Genomic DNA, 21,036 nt, shown 5'->3' with positions numbered 1-21,036 from the left:
CCATCAAAGTTCAATTTCAGCTGAGCTATTAATGGTTAAAAAAAAAAAAAAAGTCAAGCAAAATAAATGAAAATAAAAATGTGCATGGGTAGGAATCAAGCTATCCCATCGGTAGATGCATGATAGGAATCAAGGTCTCCCATCCTTAGATACTCAACTCTAATGGACCTTAAGGCTTATTATACAGTTAATGCATCCGCACGTACTAAAACATTGATGGCCCTTCATATATGTACGGTCAATCGGTAATGCATGTTGACATGTGTTTTAGTATCAATAAGTGATAACACACAATACCGAGCCAAATGCAAAGTCTATATCTTTTCCATGTTTGATATTACATGTCTTTAAAAATTAAGTCTTAAAATCCATCCAAAAAATAGATTTATTAAAAGGCTGTCTTTATAAATTAAGTCTTAAAATCCATCTCAAAAATAGATTTATCAAGAGGCCCGCATTTTTACATATGCGGGCTTGCCCTTTGAAAAATGTGTTCTACAGTGAACACAAGCTCGTGAGCAAAACTTGTTTTACATGTGTCAAATGTGTTTTTTTCATGTGCCTACCTTCTAAAGATGCCGCAATGTCACTTTCGTGTCACACTTTAATGAGTTTAAAAGGGGCCAATGATTTCATACAACTGATGCAATAATCTTAAAAAATCGTCTCATGGCCATTTGTTTGATTTAAATTTTGAAATATACACTCTTTTCATTTTAATGAATAAAAAATAAAAAATTTAAAATAAAAAATCAAAAACACAACTTAAAAAATATTTTTTCAATCCAATTAACATAGACTGTTCATTTTGACGAGATGCTTAGATCTAAGCTTTAAAAGGATTTTTTCATTTTCCAATTTTTTGGTATGGTTTTATTATCATTAGATGAACAATGTTAAAAAAGAAAAAAATGATTTTAAGTTTATAAAAGCTAAGATCTTGAAATTCACAAAATAAATGGTCTAAATTCGTTTTTGGATAGGACTCATTTTGACCATATCTAGTGTTCAAATTGAACTTTTTTTTTTTTTTGATTGATTATTGAGATGAAAAAAGTGTCAAATTGGGAACATACAAATACCACAAACATGGTTTTCTAAAAGTGTCGTTGTATTATACTAATACAACTGTTGCATTGGTGTTCTATTTTTTTTTTCCATGTGCTAATTTTGGAGTTCTTGACACTTTCGTTGTGTCCGGGATTTCTGCATCTTAATAACATAGCTTATATGGCACTTGTCAAATCATTTTTTCTTAAATAATACATTGATATGTCATGTTTGAAAAAACAAGTTTAAATAATTTATAGATGTGTCATGTTTGAAAAAGACAAGTTCAGATTTGAATGATTATATCATTCACATGTGCCAATAGCACTTGTCATCAGATCTTTATAAATTCCGTTTTTAAAACCTGGTGATCCAAATTGGTAATCACCGTTTTGATCGCCCATCCATCTCCCTCGAAATCACTCAATACTATTACTTTAACAATTTTTATTACGAATTTTGACGATTCAGCCATACCTTGAATTATAGATCTGGATCATTACAGTAAGTTAGGCTTCCAAATCCGATTTGAAATTTTAAAACATTGTTCTAAATGTAGGCCTTTCCTCACTTTTTAATGTACTTGTTAAGCAAACATTTAAGGGTTTGCTGTTTATAAGAGCGTAGCATCAATTTAGGAGTGACATAGTTAATCAATGGTCAACTGAGAGACATTTGAGAGATTGGCATTTGTTATTGATCTTGTTTAAACAAGTAGACAATTACTATTAAAAAAAGAATAAAGTGGTGGGTTCACACCAAGTGCATCTAAGTCAAATATGGACCATTCAACACATGTAAAGAACTCAAAAACACTGCAACACTTTTTCTACATTACATTCTAACATTGTCCAATTATAATTTCTCCAAAATTATCCCATCCTGATTAGATGGTTTGGTGCATTTCAATATTTTATTTTTATTTTTATTTCTTTATGTAAGTTGGATTAAACTAAAAGTTTGGTCATCCACACCTCAAAGTAAGGTGCATCCTAAATGACCAACATACCCCTAAAAAGTTTAAAATGCACCCTTTTATTGGTCATTTTAAATGATTGGAAATATTCTTTGGTATTTTTATCAAGTGCACCTTAGTAGCATCGATATAAACATGTAACAAATATCAAAATTCAAACAATGTATGCAATCTCAACCACCTTATCAAAGATCGAACAGTCGAGAGTGTTGTACTTGAAATAATGCTTGTAGTTAAATCCTTACTATGCACATATCATAAATAGTCTGTTAAATTATAATAGGGAGTGGTTTATATAAGGCGTCAACCTTAAACAATCTAAAGTACACACTGCCCAAAACCTTTACGATGGTCTCAAATTGCATTTTTACCTCTTAATTAAACCAGTACAAAGCAAGATCATCTACTTTTTTTTGAAATTAGATAATCTACATAAAAGGTTACAAGATGAACTATTTTTAGAACTAAAAATCTTTTTTTTTTTCTTTTTACATCTACATATCTATTTACATCCATATATCTATAAGTCAAGATGATCAATTCTAATGTTTTTTGACATTGAAATAAATTCTCCAAGTGGATTTCTGATGGCCACCTTACTTTTATAATATAAGGTTGACACCTTACATAAATATTTTCAATTATTATAAGGGATTGTATACTTGGAGACCATTTATTTTTGGAATAAGGCCTAGTCACTTTAGCCATAGAATGTGAAATTCATAATGAAAGTTTGTTACAAAATTCAAAAAAAATTATATTGGACTTTGTATCCAAACAATGACACATCCTCAACTACCTAATGTCAAATCTAATGGTCAATGATGATTGTGACCACCTTATATAAAAAAATAAATAGTCTCATTGTATATATTGTAATAATTGCATTGCATGCACGCTGGGCTACACCAAACACATAAACATCCGTGGGCCGTAACATTCCATTAGCTTGGGCATGTCATATAAGTGATTTGCACTAATGCTTGAGAAACATATGCCTTGAAAACATATAATGGTTTCTTCCAAAACTTCAATTCTTCTTTGGCTAAACAGGGTTAGTGACACTTCCTTTTGCGAAATGTCTATTGAGTAAACTTTGGCGTATGAGACTCAAGGCCAATGCATATTCTCATCATCTTCATCATCATCATAGCTTTATTCCAACTTTTCAGGTCTCGCTACACAAATCTTATTCCACCTCTACCAAGAGCTATACCCTTAATCAGACCATAGTTGACCATATCTCTTCTCACTACTTCTTTTGATATCCTTATCTCCCTTCCCCTTGCCCTTTTAGAACCGAACCAAATCACTCTTCCTAATGGTTTTATTCTAGGTTGACACAAAAAAAATCCACAAGGCCAAACCACCAAAAAATAATCCCTTTTAATACTTCTTGGTCATCAATCTTAACTAAATCCTCATTTCTTCTTCTATTATTACTAAATTTGCATTTCCTATATTCTATCTTAATCCGGCTACTTTTAAAACCTTTAGTTTCTAGAACATCCCTCCAAAGTTCTAACTTTGAGTTGACATTACCTCTATTCTCATCAATTAAAACAATATCATTTGTGAGCAACATACACTACAATACCTTATCCTGTAGATGCCTAGTTAACTTGTCCACAACCAAAACAAAGAAATATGGACTCAACAATGAGCCTTGATGTAGGTCTACTTTCACTAAAAACTCACTTGCCTCTCTACTAGTTGCCCTGACTCTAGCTAGTGTTCCCATGTACATATCTATCACCATGTCAAAATATATCCTCTAGAGAAACCTTCTTTTCTAAGGCCCACCAAATTAATTCTCTAGATACCCTATTGTATGCTTTATCTAAATTAATAAAAACCATGTAGAGACCTCTTCGCTTCCCCTGAACTTCTCAATCCAAGTAGAAAAATCGCCTTAATTGCTTATGCATATATTTTTAATCTTACAGCCCCTAATTGATGAGATGTAGAGTGTGATACATACTTTGATCTAATCAATACTTCCATCTAATTATCATTTTTTCAGTATAATAAGGCGTGATGTGACCTGATACTAGCAAGTCAAGATGTAGATGGACAGAGAGAGAGAGAATGTCCCCCATTGCACCACCTTTTAAGTGGTTTCTTGCATATGGGACACATTTCATATAGGAATAACTAGTTCCATCATTTCATAAATGAATACCTAATTCCATCACCAATGAGCCAAGGCTTAAACATCTGAATGTATGCATTTTGAGGAGGATCTGACCATTGTTCCCAACCACTCATTAGAGATGTTGCTCACTTCACCCTTTAGAGCTTTCAACGAGTGATCTGTGCCAGCCTGCTTTTAAGATCTTATTTAGTGATGAAACTTGGAAAGAAATAACAAATAATAAAGATTTATAATTCCTCTTGAATTTGACTAAAAGGAACCTTGGTGCTCCCACCCACTTTAGAATCATTTTTTAAGGTGTTGTGGGGTACCTAAAAAAATTCCAAACCCTCTCAAAATGAATCTCCTCCAAGATATAGTTGATCGAGGCTAAAAGAAAACCTTCAAATCCCCATGACCCATTTTTTACAATGTGAGAGCATGATTTGAACATTTTCAAGTCAATCCCACACCTTAAAAGTGAGTCTTAGGTGGGCAAAGCAACAGGTTTGTTGTTCTGAGGAGAATTTGCCATCTTACCCCCTTAAATTAGAAGGAAAAAAGAAAAGTGATAGTTACTTTACCTTCACAATATAGACATCAATTCCAAGTTTTGCAATCGTTGCGGCCTCCGTTATCTTGGTCATCATTCCACCAGTTGTGTCATGGGCTCCCACCGTGATTTTAACTGTTGCGGAAGAGAAGTCAATAATCAGAAAATAATGAATTCAATTATACATGCAAGAAAACTGAGATTAGAAGAGAAAACTAGGACACTGAACAAGCCATTGAATTATGGAAAAACGTTTATATAGAGCTGAACCCCTTCGCAATAACTAGGGCTGCACCCTCCTACATTGTCCGTTTATTTTGGATGGTGTAAATATTTTGGCATGGTTTAATAAGGAACACCGGGTCAAGGGAAGCCCCAGTTGCCCATTAATATGTATTCTTCCCTCATTCTCTTCAAGTTTTCTTGATGGCCTGTCTCTTCTCTCTCTTCTTCTAAGTGTTCTTGATGGCCCGTCTCTCTCTTCTCTCCCTCCCCCCCCCCCCCACCGCAAGGAAAGATCTGCTTACAAGCCCTGACCCCCATTTAGAAGGTGGTTATCAAATACGCATTGCTCTCTCTTACCCTGATGAAATACCTGGAACCCATGTTCTCTAAACCCACTCTCTCTCTGGCCTCCTAAGAAAGTGCACCACCACCACCAAAACCCATTTTAGGAATCAGGCTTGGGCTTGGGTAGTTAGCAGTTGATATTAGCAATCCTGCATCTGAAGTTCAATTCCGAGAGAATACAGCATTTTGGCATCTTACAGAGAGAAAGAGGATGTGACAGGTGCTTAAGGTGGGTGAGAGAGCAAGATATTAAAGAGTGAGATGGAGCGATGGTTTGTTCCGAATGGTAATGAAATATGCATATTTGAGGGTACTCCATGACCTTGAAGAGAGGAGCTCAAGCTCTAGAGTGCTCCAACCCCTCTTTCTCCCACTGCCGCACTTCTATCCTTAAAAATCTACCCAGTCAACATAGCTTAGGTTAGCGTAACATGCGCACACATCTTTAACTCTACCCCCACCCCCAACCCCACCTGGTTCATTAAACTCATTCCCAAATTTGGTGACCTTCCTCCAAAATTGACCTCATTTATACAGCAACTCTCTGCCTGGTTCAGTGTACCCATCCTTAGCAGCCATTTTCTTGCTTTCCCTCTCTCTATCTCTACAACAAACATGCTTTCCCTCTTTATCTCTACAATGAGCGTAGAATTAGCACCAAATCAGCCAAAAACCAGGTCCTTGAGATCCCTATTCTTGAAAGATTAGCTCTCACAACCTTGGACTAAAATTTGCACTAAAATTACCATCAAATTCAGCTCCAGATTTAGCTAGAGGCTGACTTAAAGAACCTTGCTCAGAGCAAGGCCGTGAGAGCAAAAGAATTATGAGTTTCCATCTTAACAAAAGCCTTTCATAGATTTGAGCAAGATATAGATGGAGAGGTTCATAGCAAGAGAGAGAAAAATGAGGTATTGAGACTTGGCAGAGAGAGAAATGAGAAATTGAGTGACAGAGAGAGTGAACATGGACATGGAGAGGAAGGAAAAAGAGAGCATATTAGGTATCTATCAGGGAATAGATAGAAAGTGGGATTGGAGGGGACAAGGGGGCTATTGGAAGGAGAGAGGATGCGAAGAGAGGAAAGAAAAATAATAGCACTGTGGTTTGAGAGGTCTCGAAGGGATGCGAACAAAGAGGAAACCGGGTACCGGAAGCCCCGATTTCTCTCATCATGCAGTGTTCAATACCTGCACCGTCCAAATAAATGGATGGTGCAGATGGTGCAGCCCTGCTTCAATAAGTAGGTTGCAGCCTTATAGATACTGCATCCTTTAATTATTTAAAATCAATTATTTAAAGGCAAATTGTTTCACGAGTAAGGGAAGGGGATGCACTTCTACATGTGCATCCCCTCATGCATCCCACATCCATCTTCTACATGTGCTTCCACTTAATATGGATGTGGAGATATGGTGGCCCCACCTAAACTCAAAATGAACGGTGTTTATAAAACATCACAAAATTTATTATTTATCTTTTAAATTTCTTTTTCTTTTAAATTCATATTCACAAATGTTGAGAATCTCTAATAGGGCTGAGTCATATTCACCAATTCGTTACCCGAGCGACCGAGCCCCTTCGGCTCTATTTTATCATTTCTACAAGACATTCAACATATCAATAGACCATGTTTGCAACACTCATCAGCAAATATTCTCAACCAGGGCTGAGTAACAAACAAATAAAGGAAAAAGAGAAAAAGATAGTTGCAAAACATGACAAATGATCCTAGCAATTTTAGCAAGTTTAATAATTACTCAAAAGTGTAAAGAAGAGGGCATCTCAAACTTACCTTGTTTGTTCATGTGTGGTAGCATAGGTTTGACAATTGACCAACTACCATCTTCATCAACAGCTGCCAACCCAAGATTCAGTTCAGCAGAGCGATTATGCTAATGAAATTTAAGCTTAAATATATTCACATCATAAGCTATGGTTCTTATTGGAACATTCAAAAATCATATGACAAATCCAAGTGATACTTTAGAATAGAAAATAGAAGCTTAATAAATTTTATAGAAAAATTATGTATCATCAATCACGACAAGGAATTGCTCACCTATCTCTCTTAAAAGTATAGCATTAGGATCTGATGGAGGGCGGTCATAAACTCCAAGAACATCTGTCTTATTCAGATTATAGAAAAACAGAGGCTCATACATGAGTCCTAACCACTGCTTGAAAATGCGGACACAGGCTCAGACTCGCTAGAATCCCGAACCTGAGACAGTCAGGAAACTGGCTGAGTTTGAGGTTCGAATTGGCGAATTTTCTGGGGAAATAGCAACAGGGATCCTAGGCTTGGGAGACTCGCCCCATCTTTGGGGGTCACCCTCAGGAATCGCTTGGGTAGTTTTAAATCACTGCTTCTAAATAATATCCAACTGACAAAATGGAAGATCAAATGGGATATGAAGCATATTAGTCGAAAACTATCAACTATCATCCAATCAACAAAAATGCCAATGAGCTGATACATAACTTTGGATACAAGAAACACAACATAGTGAGGTCTTAATTGTTGTGCAAGATAGCGAATGATGACATCTCCACTTAGAATGGTGCATCCCTGCACAAATAAGCCATACTACCATAAAAACGGATTCTTATCAGTCAGTAATAATGAATTTTTTCTTTGTACTCATCTTTTCAAGATTTTAATGTTCTAAATAGCTTCTCTATGATAATATTCTTGAGGCATTTCCTTCTGCACAATTAAAACAAACAGTATAAATTTGGATGGGAAGATATAAAATAAACGAATGGCCTATGGAAAACCCATAGTCCAGTGAGTCAAAACCTGATCATCAAAACTATGAACATTCAAGGATGGTTAGCAACCCACTAGAATGTGATTTGACCACAATGGAGGATCCAACTCTCCATCATTGCCCGCAATCACAATGAATGATGATGATCCAGTGGACTATGTTTTTCCATGGTCCATAAGTCTATATAGTACTTCCCCAAATTGGATAGTCCAAGACATGTACCTGTGAGTTATCAAGCACTACATCACCATGTAAAACCTGGAAAAGTTGATGCCCGTTAACAACTTCAAGTGTTCCACTAAAAAAGAAAGTAGAAAGTAGTACAGGGAATGTTCAAGTGATGCATATTATAACCTACAGGGATTAAACCGGAATCAATAGCGTTTGCCACCTGGGAAATATTTGCATCTGTAAACTGCAACAATAAGTGCCAAAATTCAGGTCAGCCTTCTGGCATTGAGAAAATACTACGAATACTGTAAGATCTTCTTTTGAGAATACACATCACAGATGACAAGGCTAGTATGAAGAAATCAAAGAGCACATACAATTGATGTTCACAACCTAAATACATAACAAGTTCTTAGATAACTACTAACATTTCTTCCAGCAGTTGACCATCCACAGGCAAATGGAGACATCCCAACAGATGGAATACCTTCTACAAAACCATAATCAGAAGTCCAATCAGTCACAAAATGTGTGGGTGAATTTGACAACCTGCAACCTCATAAGACAACAATCCATAACCCCATATGACTAAATGAAGGGGTTTTTGACCCATTGGTTATAAAACATTCCTAACCATTTACAAAAAAGAAAAGGTTAATCTATTCACCACAGTATTCCCAGCTCTGTTATGAAATAAAGCAGGCTAAGTTAAGGTAAGCTAATAAGTGCCAAAAAAAGCTTATTATCTTAGCTTGTTTCACTTCTTGGCCAACCTAACACTTGGTATCAAGCAAGCGATTAGCTGTTGCGCTTTTGTAGACCAATATTATATTAAGTAAATGAAAGATACTGTAGCTGCATTGCATAACTTGTCAATTAGTCAAGTATGCACATGCTAAACGCTTTTATGGCAATCATAATGGAAAGTTGAAGAAGTCAAAGCAATTTATGGATATAGAAAGCATACCACTTGCAAGTGCTCTAACAATTTCAAGATTGAGTGATGTCACCTATAGAGAGTTGAGACAAAAGGAAAAAACAACTGATAAATAATTACGAGACAAATTGATTTGATGGACAATCAAATATCAAAGAAACATAGAAAACTGTAAATCGTGATCATACAATTGAAATGGAGAAACAATAGAAGCAGGATAAAACCAAGAAAGATATACACGGCAAAATGGACCCTTCATCCATTCATGACCACCCTGCTTGTGTTGACAAAGATATTGTGATGCAGGGAAAAAATAGAATCACAAAAATAACAATAAAAAGAAAGAAATGTTGAGAGAATATACCCTCTTTCAAAGGTCTGCAAGGGAATCCACCCCAAAACAATCTCTTTACATGACCAAATTCTATTCAACTCAAATCACTTTCACCGATTTACAATGAAGAGATATATCCCTTTAAATAGACTAAAAAGAACATAAACAATAACTACATAAAATCCCTCTCTACACGGGCTTTCATATCTCTCCTCCCTATTTTCTCTCAACCTATTTTCTCTCTCTTAACCTCAATAGATAACCCACGTTTACCCAAAGCCTCCCCCTAAGGAAACGTTACCTATTGTTGAAAAAGATAAACCCCTTTAGATTTAACCTTATCCTATTTACATTCATCTTTCTTAGAAACTAACCAACCCAATTGATCACTATCAATTCACGCACAAAATAAACTCATGCCCACCTAATTATCCTTGCACACGTCCTATTCCTAAAATTAAAAGATAAACTAAAAAATTAATGATAATAAAATTGTATTTTGATTTTTCAATTTTTTTTTTTGCATCATTCTCCCGGGGTTGGGAGAAGCTCGACCTCGAGCTTGAAGCCAATCACCATTTGCTAATTGGTGATGTAAGCCCACCATGCTCCTCGGCACCTTTTCTTCAATTTCTTCAAGACTAATGTAAGACTCTTGCCTGCAACTATGTTCCAAGAGTAATTGTTGAATACGAGCTTGGGCTGATTATGATTATTCCTAATTAGGAATGGGTCCAGCTCCAAAGACACACCATATGCAATCGATGAACAACTTTGACCGTGAAATTTTTGGGAGATCAATTTTAATATTAAAATCTCTTGGTCGCTCTATAGGACGTGGATTTGGCCCGTAAATTTCTTCATTACGCTTGAAATTAACACCCTGGGTCTGTCGTGGAATTACTGGTGCAAGATGAATGTGGCTGCGAGCACCTTCCTCACGATGAAGATTGTTCTCCAACCGTTGCATTCTTTGATTCCTCTCCTGATTCATCTCATGTACTTCAGTTCGAAAATCCTCTATGGCTTTAGTCAAATTTTCTATAGCTTGTCCCCAACGATCATCCATAGCAAGAGCGGGATTAGCTTTTGGTGGCATTGTCAAACAAACCGAATATCTCTAGATCTAACTTGCTCTGATACCAATTGATGCAGGAAAAAAATAAAACTAGAAAAATAACAATAAAAAAAAGAAAGGTTGAGAGAATATACCCTCTCTCAAAGGTCTGAGAGGGAATCCACCCCAAAACAATCTCTTCACGAGACCAAATTCTATTCAACTCATTCACTTTCACCGATTTACAATGAAGGGATATCTCCCTTTAAATAGACTAAAAAGAAGATAAACAATAACTAAACAAAAAATCCCTCTCTATACGGACTTTCATATTTTATCTCTCCTCCTTATTTTCTCTCTCTTAACCTATTTTTCACTCATCCCTATTTTCTCTCTCTTAACTCAATAGATAACCCATGTTTACCCAAACCCTCCCCTAAGGCAAAACGTTACCTATTGTTGAAAAAGATAAACCCCTTTTAGATTTAACCTTATCGTATTTACATTCCTCTTTCTTAGAAACTAACCAACCCAATTGATCAATATCAATTCAAGCACAAAATAAACTCATGCCCACCTAATTATCCTTGCGCACCTCCTATTCCTAAAATTAAAAGATAAACTAAAAAATTAATGATAATAAAATTGTATTTTGAATTTTGAAATTTTTTTTTTTTTTTGCATTATATTGTTTCTTCCATGGACTCCACCTATTCATGACCCCCTACTTGTGTTGATAAAGATAATTTGCTCTGCTGGAAGAGAGCACATCCGCACTTTGCAAAGATTTATCTATTATTTAAGTAGCATAGATTTAATTTCTTGCGCCTCAGTAATGTTTCATCATTTTGAAATCTCATTACAGTATTTATTAGAACAATGTGTATGTACTAAAGTATTGCCATTTGTCTATAAATATAAAGGTTAAACAAAAAAAAAAAAAATTATACTACTGTATATCATGAATATAAGTGTATGGAATGGCATTAGCATAGCAGAAGCCGAGATATTATTGATTAATCATATTATGAGAGTCGACTTTGATATGAACTCTTGTAATTTTATAACATAAAATGCTGAAGTGGCAATGTCCATCTCACCAAAAAAGGAAAAGAAGCAAACATTGAGAAAACATCAAAATCTTCAATATGCAGAAAACCAAAAAATAAGTTGATAACTAATAGACAAACATCTGATTCTATCTGATTTATCTTACAGAGATGCGCGTGGCCACGAAACCAGCCCTCACAAGGGGCAAGTGAAGCCCTCCCTTGTGAACCCCAGACCTACTTGCCTGGAAGTGCCCAAATGATCCTACAGAAAATATCCAGTGAACACCTTAGATATGAAATTTTACAGGAGTTGCAATGTGTTGGAAGTACAGATGTAAAGAAGGAAAAAAACAAAAAAACTTAGGTCCCATTAGACGGACCAAATTTTGGGAACAAGCCATATTCTTCCTCCATCTGTTTGGGAGTGAAAAATGGCCCAGCTTGGTGCACCCCACTATCAATGGGTAAATTCTTGACCCCGCTTATTATGAAAGCACTGCCAAAATATCCGTAGCTCTGAAAAAAGAAAATTATGTTTTACACTTAATTCTTCCTTCCTTGTTGGAGTTGTTCTGCCACTCAAATGATGCCTTAATGTGACATTAAATAATAAGGTATTACTATACATCAAAATGACTCCAATTATTACAAAGGATGATGAAGATCCACCTATAAAGAAGGAAAATCATCTAGAATGGGTATCATTCCAAATTTGATGAACTCAAAATAATATTAGATACATATTTGGCAGTTAAGTGTGATATGAACACAAACTGAGATATGGGTGCTTTACCCAGGTGAAGCTTTGAACATTCTTAAAGCATTTGAAGATCAATTTAGGTCCTCTTGTAGTGAAGAATACCACATCAATGCAATTAAATGAGCTCGAATAGATAAGACAATTGCTAACAAGCTAGCAAATATCACCAGGGACATTAGAGAATTGTTGAGTATTCTTCAGCATCTTTTAGCTGATACATAAGGAAACCATTAATTGATCAGTTCCCTAGGGAAAAACTTGAGTTTCAAGATTTTTTTTTGTTTTTGGGTCCCCAATCTAAATGGACCATTAGGGCCAGTTTGGATATCTGAAAATAGGTATCTAGGAGACTCATTGCCATGGAGACCAGGCATTTCCGCAACTTGGATGCCATCTGGAGAGAGAATTTCACTCTCCACGTGGATATCTGTGTCCACATTTTGAGGCCAAAACATGGAGATCTGTATTCCACCGAAATAGGTGGAATACACATTTTGGTCTTGTTTGGACACTAGGAGAAGAATGCCTTGGGGAGATGCCATGCCTTGGGGAGATGCCTCTCTTGGTATTGGCATCTCCTAGAATATGGGTGTTTGTTGTTTGGATGGCATCTGATAAGAGACCTAGAAGATGCATGTCCACTGTTTGGATTGCCTGGAGTATGTGTTTCTCATAAATTTATTACATCCTTGTTTTGCATTATTCCCATCATATTGGCTGGGGAAAACATGTGATTTCATAAAGCATGTGAGTTAAAATCTTGCCCTAGTCAGTATGATAGGAATAATACAAAACAAAAATGTAATAATTTATGAGAAACACATCCTCCAGACAATCCAAAAAGTGGACATGCATATTCCAGGTCTCTTATCAAATGCTATCTAAACAGTAGAGCTACCATACTTCAGGAGATGCCACTCCCCAGCATTATTTTAAAATGCGATCGCATCACCGCATAATGCGCTATGTGCACCGAAATCCCGAGCATTGTTTTAAAATATGGCTGCATCGCCACATATGAGGCCGCATAATGAGCTATGCACCCCAAAGCGTATCGCATAGGGGGGCATATGTGCTTTGGTGGGATGCACCTGCATATGCGCCACATCCCACCGCATAGTGTGGACAAAAATAGTGCCCACAAGCATGGCATTTTTTTCAATTCCCCACCTCCAAAAAAGGAAGGGAAAGGGTTTTGGGGATATTAAACCCAACACACCCCCGCCCCCCCCAAAAAAAAAAAAATGAAAAATACAAAAACCAGCCACAAATATGGTTGTTTTTGGATCAAACGAAGAGAAAAAAAAAAAATTGGCAGAAATGCTTCTTGAAAAAATTTCTCAATTTGCTCTGGGTGTTGGTTGGGTTGTCAATTGGGTTTAGCTTGGGCATTGTTTTGAAGAAGTTTGAGCATATATTCATCAACATATCGAGAGTTTCAAGGGCCAAGAAGATTTGAAAATTTTATTCAGTCAGTCAGTAAGTGTTTATTTCCTAAATCGTACACTTTGTTTTGGGGGCAATATCTTTTTTTCACAATCTTAGAGTAACAAATATCCGGCTTGGAATTATGCAAAACTCAAAAATCCAAAAAATCGAAATTGATGTTATTTGTACACTTTGTGGAAATACTTATGCAAGGGGTATTTTTTGCCAAAAACAACACTCATCCGGGATTATTGAGAAAGGGAAAGCATTCCCACAAGCTGCAGAAGAGATTAAAAGGGAGATTAGAGAACACATGGATAGCTTAAAAAAAACAAAAAGATTATGAATTATGATAATACGATGTCTTCTAAGTTCTAATGTTTTCTATAAAGTTAGTTTCAAGTTTCTACTTTCTATTTCTAATGTCTTCTATAAGGGAATTTAGAGTCCTCGACAACTGATAATATTGGAGTTAATGAATAAATTAAATACCTACTATCACATCAATCACCGCCATATTTTTTCCATGTAATAACCTATTCTTTGAGTTTTTTGGAATTTTTTATATTTACCTCCCCATGACCTCATCAGGACTGCATCCCGCATTTTAAAACACTGGTCCCAGGAGATGCCAATTCCAGGATAGGCATCTCCCCAGGACATGCATCTCTAGGTATCCAAACAGATCCTTAGCGTGGTTTAGTTAGTCTAAAATTTATTTGTTAATTGTGGCCTTGTAGTTTCTAGTCTCCACTTTGATGGAGATATTATCGACCGGATGAATAAAGACAGGAAAAAGGGTATGAAAAGAATACAAATAGTAATGCTAGTAGTTATCATTCTTATCATCAAAGTTAGAACAATTTGAACAAAAATTTTGACTGGCATAATAAACAAAACAAGTTGACTAGCTAAGAACAAAATGAAACCATATGTCTAAAGGGACATGTCACCTGCTCCATGAACCACAACGAAGGCACTTGAATCTATTTTTTGATCCCCAAATTCATGTGCAAAATCTTTGTGGTTATTTTCAATACGTTTGCTCCAATCCATCCCGTGCCCATGCCATGAAGAACCCATTATTGCTTCTCTCAATTGTGAGGCAACTAGACTCAGATTTTCATTGTTTCTCTCCTCAAATTCATGTTTGTGAGTAATTGCAGCACCACCTGAACAATTCAATATCAGAACTGGTTAAAAAGCTTTGCACATTACGAATGTCATGAATCCAAAATGGCAGACGCTGATTCTATGGGAACGGGACTGATTCCATAAGAAGTTAAGCACTAGTTATGATGCAGGATGTGAACAATTCCACTATAAAAAACAAATCGATCATAAAATAATTGAAAATAAACTTTTCCAAACAATTTGGGTTCTGGGGTTAGTGGGTTAAAAGGCTTAACTCGATACCAATGCCACGAATCCAAAATTGTGGGCACTGATCCTATAGGAAGGAGGACACTGATTCCATAAGAAGTTAAATACCAGTTATGCAGCTGGATAATGGTTTAGAAACTGATCTTAATTAATGAGAACTTGCTCATGGAAAACCCCATCTCTCTCTCCCCAAACCAATGTGTGAGAAACTACATGATTCTAAAACATGTGTGAGAAATACAAACTCCCACTTGATCATCAATGAGAAAGATAACATAGTGCACATCGAGTGATAAAGAGACACTCGTACAGGGTTCCCATCATGAAAAAACAAAAACTGTAATGCATAATGACTAGCTCCTTAAATCTCCTACAAATACATTAACAAGTACAGTGAAGAGGGGAGAGAGAGAAATAGAGAGAGAGAGAGAGAGATGAAAATGGGAAATGGGTTTTGCTAACCGAGTTTCACGATGCACTTGAGCCCATAATCAGCGCTCTCCGCCATTGATAGCAGAAGCTCGAGCTTTAGGGTCGCGTTCTCACCGTTGCCATAGAAAAGGTGAGAAGCAGGCGCTTATTCATCAGTATATAAGTCTAATATTTTTCCGTACTCATGTGACCTTTGCCTTCTCGCCCGCAGGGGTCTCAAACGCCTCAATCGGCAAGATGTATAATCGGATGGCTGTGGAGTGTGATTCTACGTCCGAATTCCCCAAGCTGTCGGATTTAAAATTGGATGGTTGAGGTGACTCAACTCTACTCAAAAGTTCCCTGGGTGTCTTTTTTTGAGAAAAAAATTTCATGCTGGAGGCCCTCATTTCTACATTTGCGGTCCCGATGTATAAGGCATCCATTTTAAAGGTGGATGTCAAATATCTTCTTAATATAATAATTATTTTTAATTTTCAAAAGTTATTTTTAATTTTTAAAAGTTTCTTTTTTTTTTTTTTTTCATATTCATATTCATGATCTTCATATTAGAGATTACATGTCCTTAAAAATTAGATCCAAAAATCAATCTCAAAAAAAGATTTTTAAGACGTGCCTCATTTCTACATGGACTTATAGGAACCGTGTTATTTTTTTCTATATGGACTTATAGAAACCGTGTCATTTTTTTTGTTTTTTAGGTAATCTAGCAAAATCCCCTAGCCCGGTCAGGAAGAGTGGAACACGTCACATTGTAGTATCTGCCATCTTGATCATCTAGCCTTGAGCCCCTATTGGATGTAAGAGGTGCAAAAAATGTGTAAACTAACAATTATTCTAGTTTGTTTTGTAAATTCAAATGAGCTACCTACTTTAAAACCTTCTTAAATCATATTATTGATGTGATGATGAGGTTTTGATAAATGATGTCTTCATTAATATATTAAAAAAAAATCAAAATTTTTTGGTGACCTAACTAATTCTGTAAGGTATGCTTGATGACTTGATTGTCCTCTCTCCCCTTAAAGCACAATCCAAACATATTTCCTCACTTTGAGGATACCAACTGCCTAGTAATCACCAACTGCCAAAGCATCTAATAATCATTTCCCAACAGAAGGAAAATTGTTTCATGCGGGCTGTACTGCATTTTTACTTATGCCGTCCAAAAAATGCAAACCATCCATCTTAAAAATGGATGCAAGTAGGTTCTCTATCTAAAAACAATGGAAACTAACGGTTCTGATGTTTTCTTATTAGAATAAGTATATATAGTTTTAAGAAATTATTAATTCTTTTCTATTTATATCTCTATGTTAGAAATTACATGTCTTTAAAAATTAAGTCTTAAAATCCATCTCAAAAAATAGATTTACTAAGAGACCCGAATTTCTACATAACGGGCTTGGCCACATAAAAACCGAGCCCTAAACACAATGGCTATACTAATGGCCATGCATGCTATCCAATGTGACTTGGAAATCAAGTATGCATCGCAACTTGCGAAAGATGTGAGTGTGTGAAGTGCAATTCATGTGTCTATACCCATTTTATGTGCTCCAAATAAATTCTATCCACATAAATATGCCACTTTTCTCTCTCTATTATTCAATATGGGATTAAAATCCATACCTTTTCTCTTTCCATAAAGAAACATTTTTGAAAAGTTATTGTCTTAAATCATATTATTTTAAAAAATTACGTAGTATTTTACAAAATCAAGTAGATATGAAAGAATGTAATTGAACCAGTGATCGAAAGAGCCTGGAGTTCTAATGAAATTATTTTTCTAGAGAAGTCATTCACTTAGAGAGGAGAAGTTCATTAGAGCGCCAACTAGTTGATTGTACTTATCCTGAGCTTAATATGATCACCAGTCCAATGACATTATCTTGCAGATATACTTGGTGCTTCTCTCGAGCTTAATATTTTGCTTTCATTGGCAATTAAATTTTTCGTTTTCCTATGTGTTTGGGGTTTTTAATTTTAGAATTATTTATTCAAAAAAGTTTATATAAAGTTGCTATTTTACTCGTAGAATTAAAGTTGCAATAATCCACACCAATGTTATCAAAATCATTTCACTCCAGCTGTAAAGGTTGAAGTCTTCGAATTTTCAGATAAAAGTGAAGTGAAGCTCAGGTGCATCCGTTTTGGCTTGCTTTGAGCCGCTTCGGCCCACTTTGGTTTGATTCAGCCTCTTTGGCCGAAGCACAAAATTGTCTTTTTTAATTTATTTTATTTTTTTTAAAAAAGTATATTAATATATTTTTATAGGTAAATGTATATTTTATTTATATTAATTTTTAAAAAAAATTCTAAAGTCATCATCTGAATCAGCCAAAGCACTGAATTGCTTTCTTTTGCCAAGCAAACCGAAAAAGGCTCCAAAAGGAATTTGACAACATTGATCCACACTATCAATTTTATTTAGATGATGCACATTTGACATCATTTTAAAACACATTTAACTTTTCAATATTGTATTAAAAACCATGTCAAATCTATATTTTCCAACTAAAATGGACTATGCAAACCATCACAACTTTACTTCTATAAGTAAGGTAGCTTGAAGTGCGATTTTAATAAGAGCGCACATACTACTATGTTCCCATTTTAGCATGGTGCACATCCACTGCCCCAGTTAGAAGCCCCTACTTGGATGTTTTTTCTATCTTAAATTTTGAGAGCCACCTAGGAATCAATAGATGATAATTCTTAATAGAGAAAATTTTAATTTTGATATTCTAGCACTTAGATCTCACCTTTTACAAATTGGATAGTCTCTATTCAATCTTGAAACATTATTCTCTTCAAGTACATAAAGGGTCGAATTATAATTTCTTTTATTGAGGTTAATATATGGATTGAAGGTGTTACATCCCTAAATTTTGGGGTCTTGAAATTAATCCCAAATGGATTTTACCTGAGGAAGTACATCAACAATATACTCCTTCAATTGTATAATCATTATTCATATATATTTTTTCTCTCGAGTACTCTCCCTCTAGTCCATTAAATCATGGAGGGGTATCTTCACTTCCTCTCTTTCACACCTTTTGCCCAATAAAACTCTCTTTCCAAATTGCAAGCAATGTGCGGTAGGAGAACAACTTGGGTATTCGAACTAGATGCCCTACAAATATTTGGTAGCTCAAATTTATTTATTTGTACTAGCAAAATGCACGTGTATTGTACGTATATTTTAGAATTAAGATTCATGTAGCCGATCCTAATTAATTGGAAAAAGGTTAAAATGATGATGATAATGGTCAGTCGTGCTTAATTTGCTAAAATTCGTATAAAAGAGCATACGATGGTTTGTTGTAGAGAGAGATTGAATTGCCTACTTACAACATTAGAAAATCACCAAATTTCACATGATGGATATGATATCATAAAAGAAATAGTTTCTCATTTTAATAATGTAAGTTGACGAAGTTACTTGTTTGTAATTCATTTACAAATCAATCAAAGAAAACCAAAAAATGCACTAAACAATGTTGCAAACGTATTATACTGCGCAATAGGAGCATCAACATTGAAAGTGTTATCCAGGACTTGTCCATTTCAAACAAAGGAGGATTACAAAAAGAGCGGACAATAGCTTGATTATATGTGAACTTTCCATTTATTGATTATATCTTAACTTTCCATTTAGTTTTGAGCAATGAAAACATGCGTTTAAAATTGCTTTTACAACTGCGAACAATATCATACTTATGTCATGATGTGAGGATTTCTCAATATTAATTATATAAAAGGATTGTATACAATGAGACCATTTACTTTTGATATAAGGTGGTCACAATTACTTACAACTATTCAATATGAAATTTGATAGTTTGGGTGCGTCATAAAGTTCAAAAAAAATATTTTGAAGTTTAAGTTTGGTCAATGGAATAAACATAGCCACCCAATTTCACATCCAATGGTCAAGATTAATTGTGACCACCTTGTACAAAAGGTAAATTGTCTTATTCTATTATTTTCCATATATAAAAAAGACCATGTTTCTATGCGCCCAATCCCGCATACGTAGAAATGAGGGCCTCTTAATAAATCGATCTTTTAAATGTATTGTAGAAATGAGGGCCTCTTAATAAATCGATCTTTTAAATGCATTTAAAGGCTTAATTTTTAAAGACATGTAATCTCTGACATGGAGATCATGAATATGAAAATATAAATTAGTTTTAAAACCTAGAAATAATAATTCTAGTACGAAAACATTTGGACAGTTAGTTTTCATTGTTTTTAAATAGAAAATCTACTTGACAGCATATATAGAAATACAGTCCAACCCACATGAAACAATTTTCCTATTTAAAAACTTCAGTCAAAGTTCAAAAAAGATAGCCCAAGTGGATTATAAATTATCCAACGAAGAAGATTATTTAATGAAAACATTGCCAAGTAGGGCGCTGCTACCGTGAAATTGCTAAGGAGCTAAATTGTACAACGCATGCATAAAAGAAAGGAAGAAGTTTATATAGAGCTGAGGCTCTAAACAATCAAATTAGAGCCTACCTCCAAAATTTCACTAGAAGATGTTGTTTTGATGCCTAAATATTCCCAAATTGATCATCTCAAAATCAAGATGCATAGACATGAGAAAAAAATGGATTTTGAGTTTTAGAAATAGTGCATCTTATAATACATTTTTTGACTGTCAATTTTCAAGATTTTAACGTTTTCATAGATCTACTCGATCTACATTATTTTTTAAGCTTTAAATTTTATAATCAAAGATGAAAATATATTTTAAAACTATCACAAAGATTGCCAATATTGAAACATTATTTCTTGACGCTATTTGAAGGTAGGCTCTAATTGATTGTTTAGAGCCTTGGCTCTATACAAACCGCACCTAGAGTCATATAAAAAAGGAAAAACTTCACAATTTCCTTCAAAACATGATCTAAAAATACTAGTATATTTTATCGCTACAGTGCATATTGTCAAATTCTATTGGATGTGGGTTAGTAGTTTCACATCTTATCAATCACTGCTCTTCACAAACACACTTGTTCAACTATATATGCAATACTTAATAATATGTTAAAAAAAGGTTCCAAATGCTCATATTGGGATAAGAGTTCAAATTTATGCCAACCACATAAAGTTATGTTTCCTGTGTAAACACTATTTCTTTAGACAATAACCCTTAATTTGGTCAATATTTTTTCTTTTTGTAAATATCTTAGTCTGTTTCATAGAGATTCCTCTAAATGATGCTATATAAAGTTGGCTAACTAAATACATCATCAGATAATTAAATGCCCAAATTTCATATGATTTGTCCTCGCCATTTATTGATACTCATTGCAAATGCAAATCAAATGGAAAATTGTTTTGCCTTGAAGTTTGTTGGTAAGCTTATATCTTCATATGGTTGTACTTAAATTATTGGAATAAATACTTT

The 21,036-nt window shown here is 34.9% G+C and overlaps 1 protein-coding gene across 11 annotated transcripts; it reads right to left on the bottom strand.

Annotated features, from left to right (window-relative positions):
* Window positions 1-4,007: 4,007 nt before the first annotated feature.
* On the bottom strand, window positions 4,008-15,743 carry LOC18434727 (Amino acid kinase family protein). Of its 11 annotated transcripts, none has more exons than XR_016043352.1 (12): window positions 15,642-15,743; window positions 14,750-14,968; window positions 11,773-11,870; window positions 9,196-9,238; window positions 8,657-8,718; window positions 8,416-8,472; window positions 8,280-8,315; window positions 7,769-7,993; window positions 7,346-7,670; window positions 7,079-7,141; window positions 4,745-4,848; window positions 4,008-4,349 (listed from the first exon to the last, which is right to left on the bottom strand). XR_016043352.1 is itself a non-coding variant. In XM_020667594.2 (12 exons), exons 1-12 carry the CDS (start codon window positions 15,685-15,687, stop codon window positions 4,236-4,238), a joined length of 1,005 nt encoding a protein of 334 aa, XP_020523253.1. In that variant the 5' UTR covers window positions 15,688-15,743; the 3' UTR covers window positions 4,008-4,235. The 11 variants fall into 11 exon arrangements, 3 of the variants coding, with proteins under 3 accessions (XP_020523253.1, XP_006844853.1, XP_088706534.1); XR_016043350.1 differs by having other exon boundaries at window positions 7,346-7,412; window positions 7,778-7,993; XR_016043351.1 differs by having other exon boundaries at window positions 7,346-7,408; window positions 7,778-7,993.
* Between the last annotated feature and the right edge of the window lie 5,293 nt (window positions 15,744-21,036).

Source organism: Amborella trichopoda, chromosome 10 (assembly GCF_054954075.1).
Source record: "Amborella trichopoda isolate Santa Cruz 75 chromosome 10, AtrichopodaSantaCruz75HAP2 v2.0, whole genome shotgun sequence".
Lineage (NCBI taxonomy): Eukaryota > Viridiplantae > Streptophyta > Magnoliopsida > Amborellales > Amborellaceae > Amborella > Amborella trichopoda.
The sequence above is the reverse complement of the archived record's forward strand: the minus strand, read 5'-3'. Positions and strand labels throughout refer to the sequence as shown.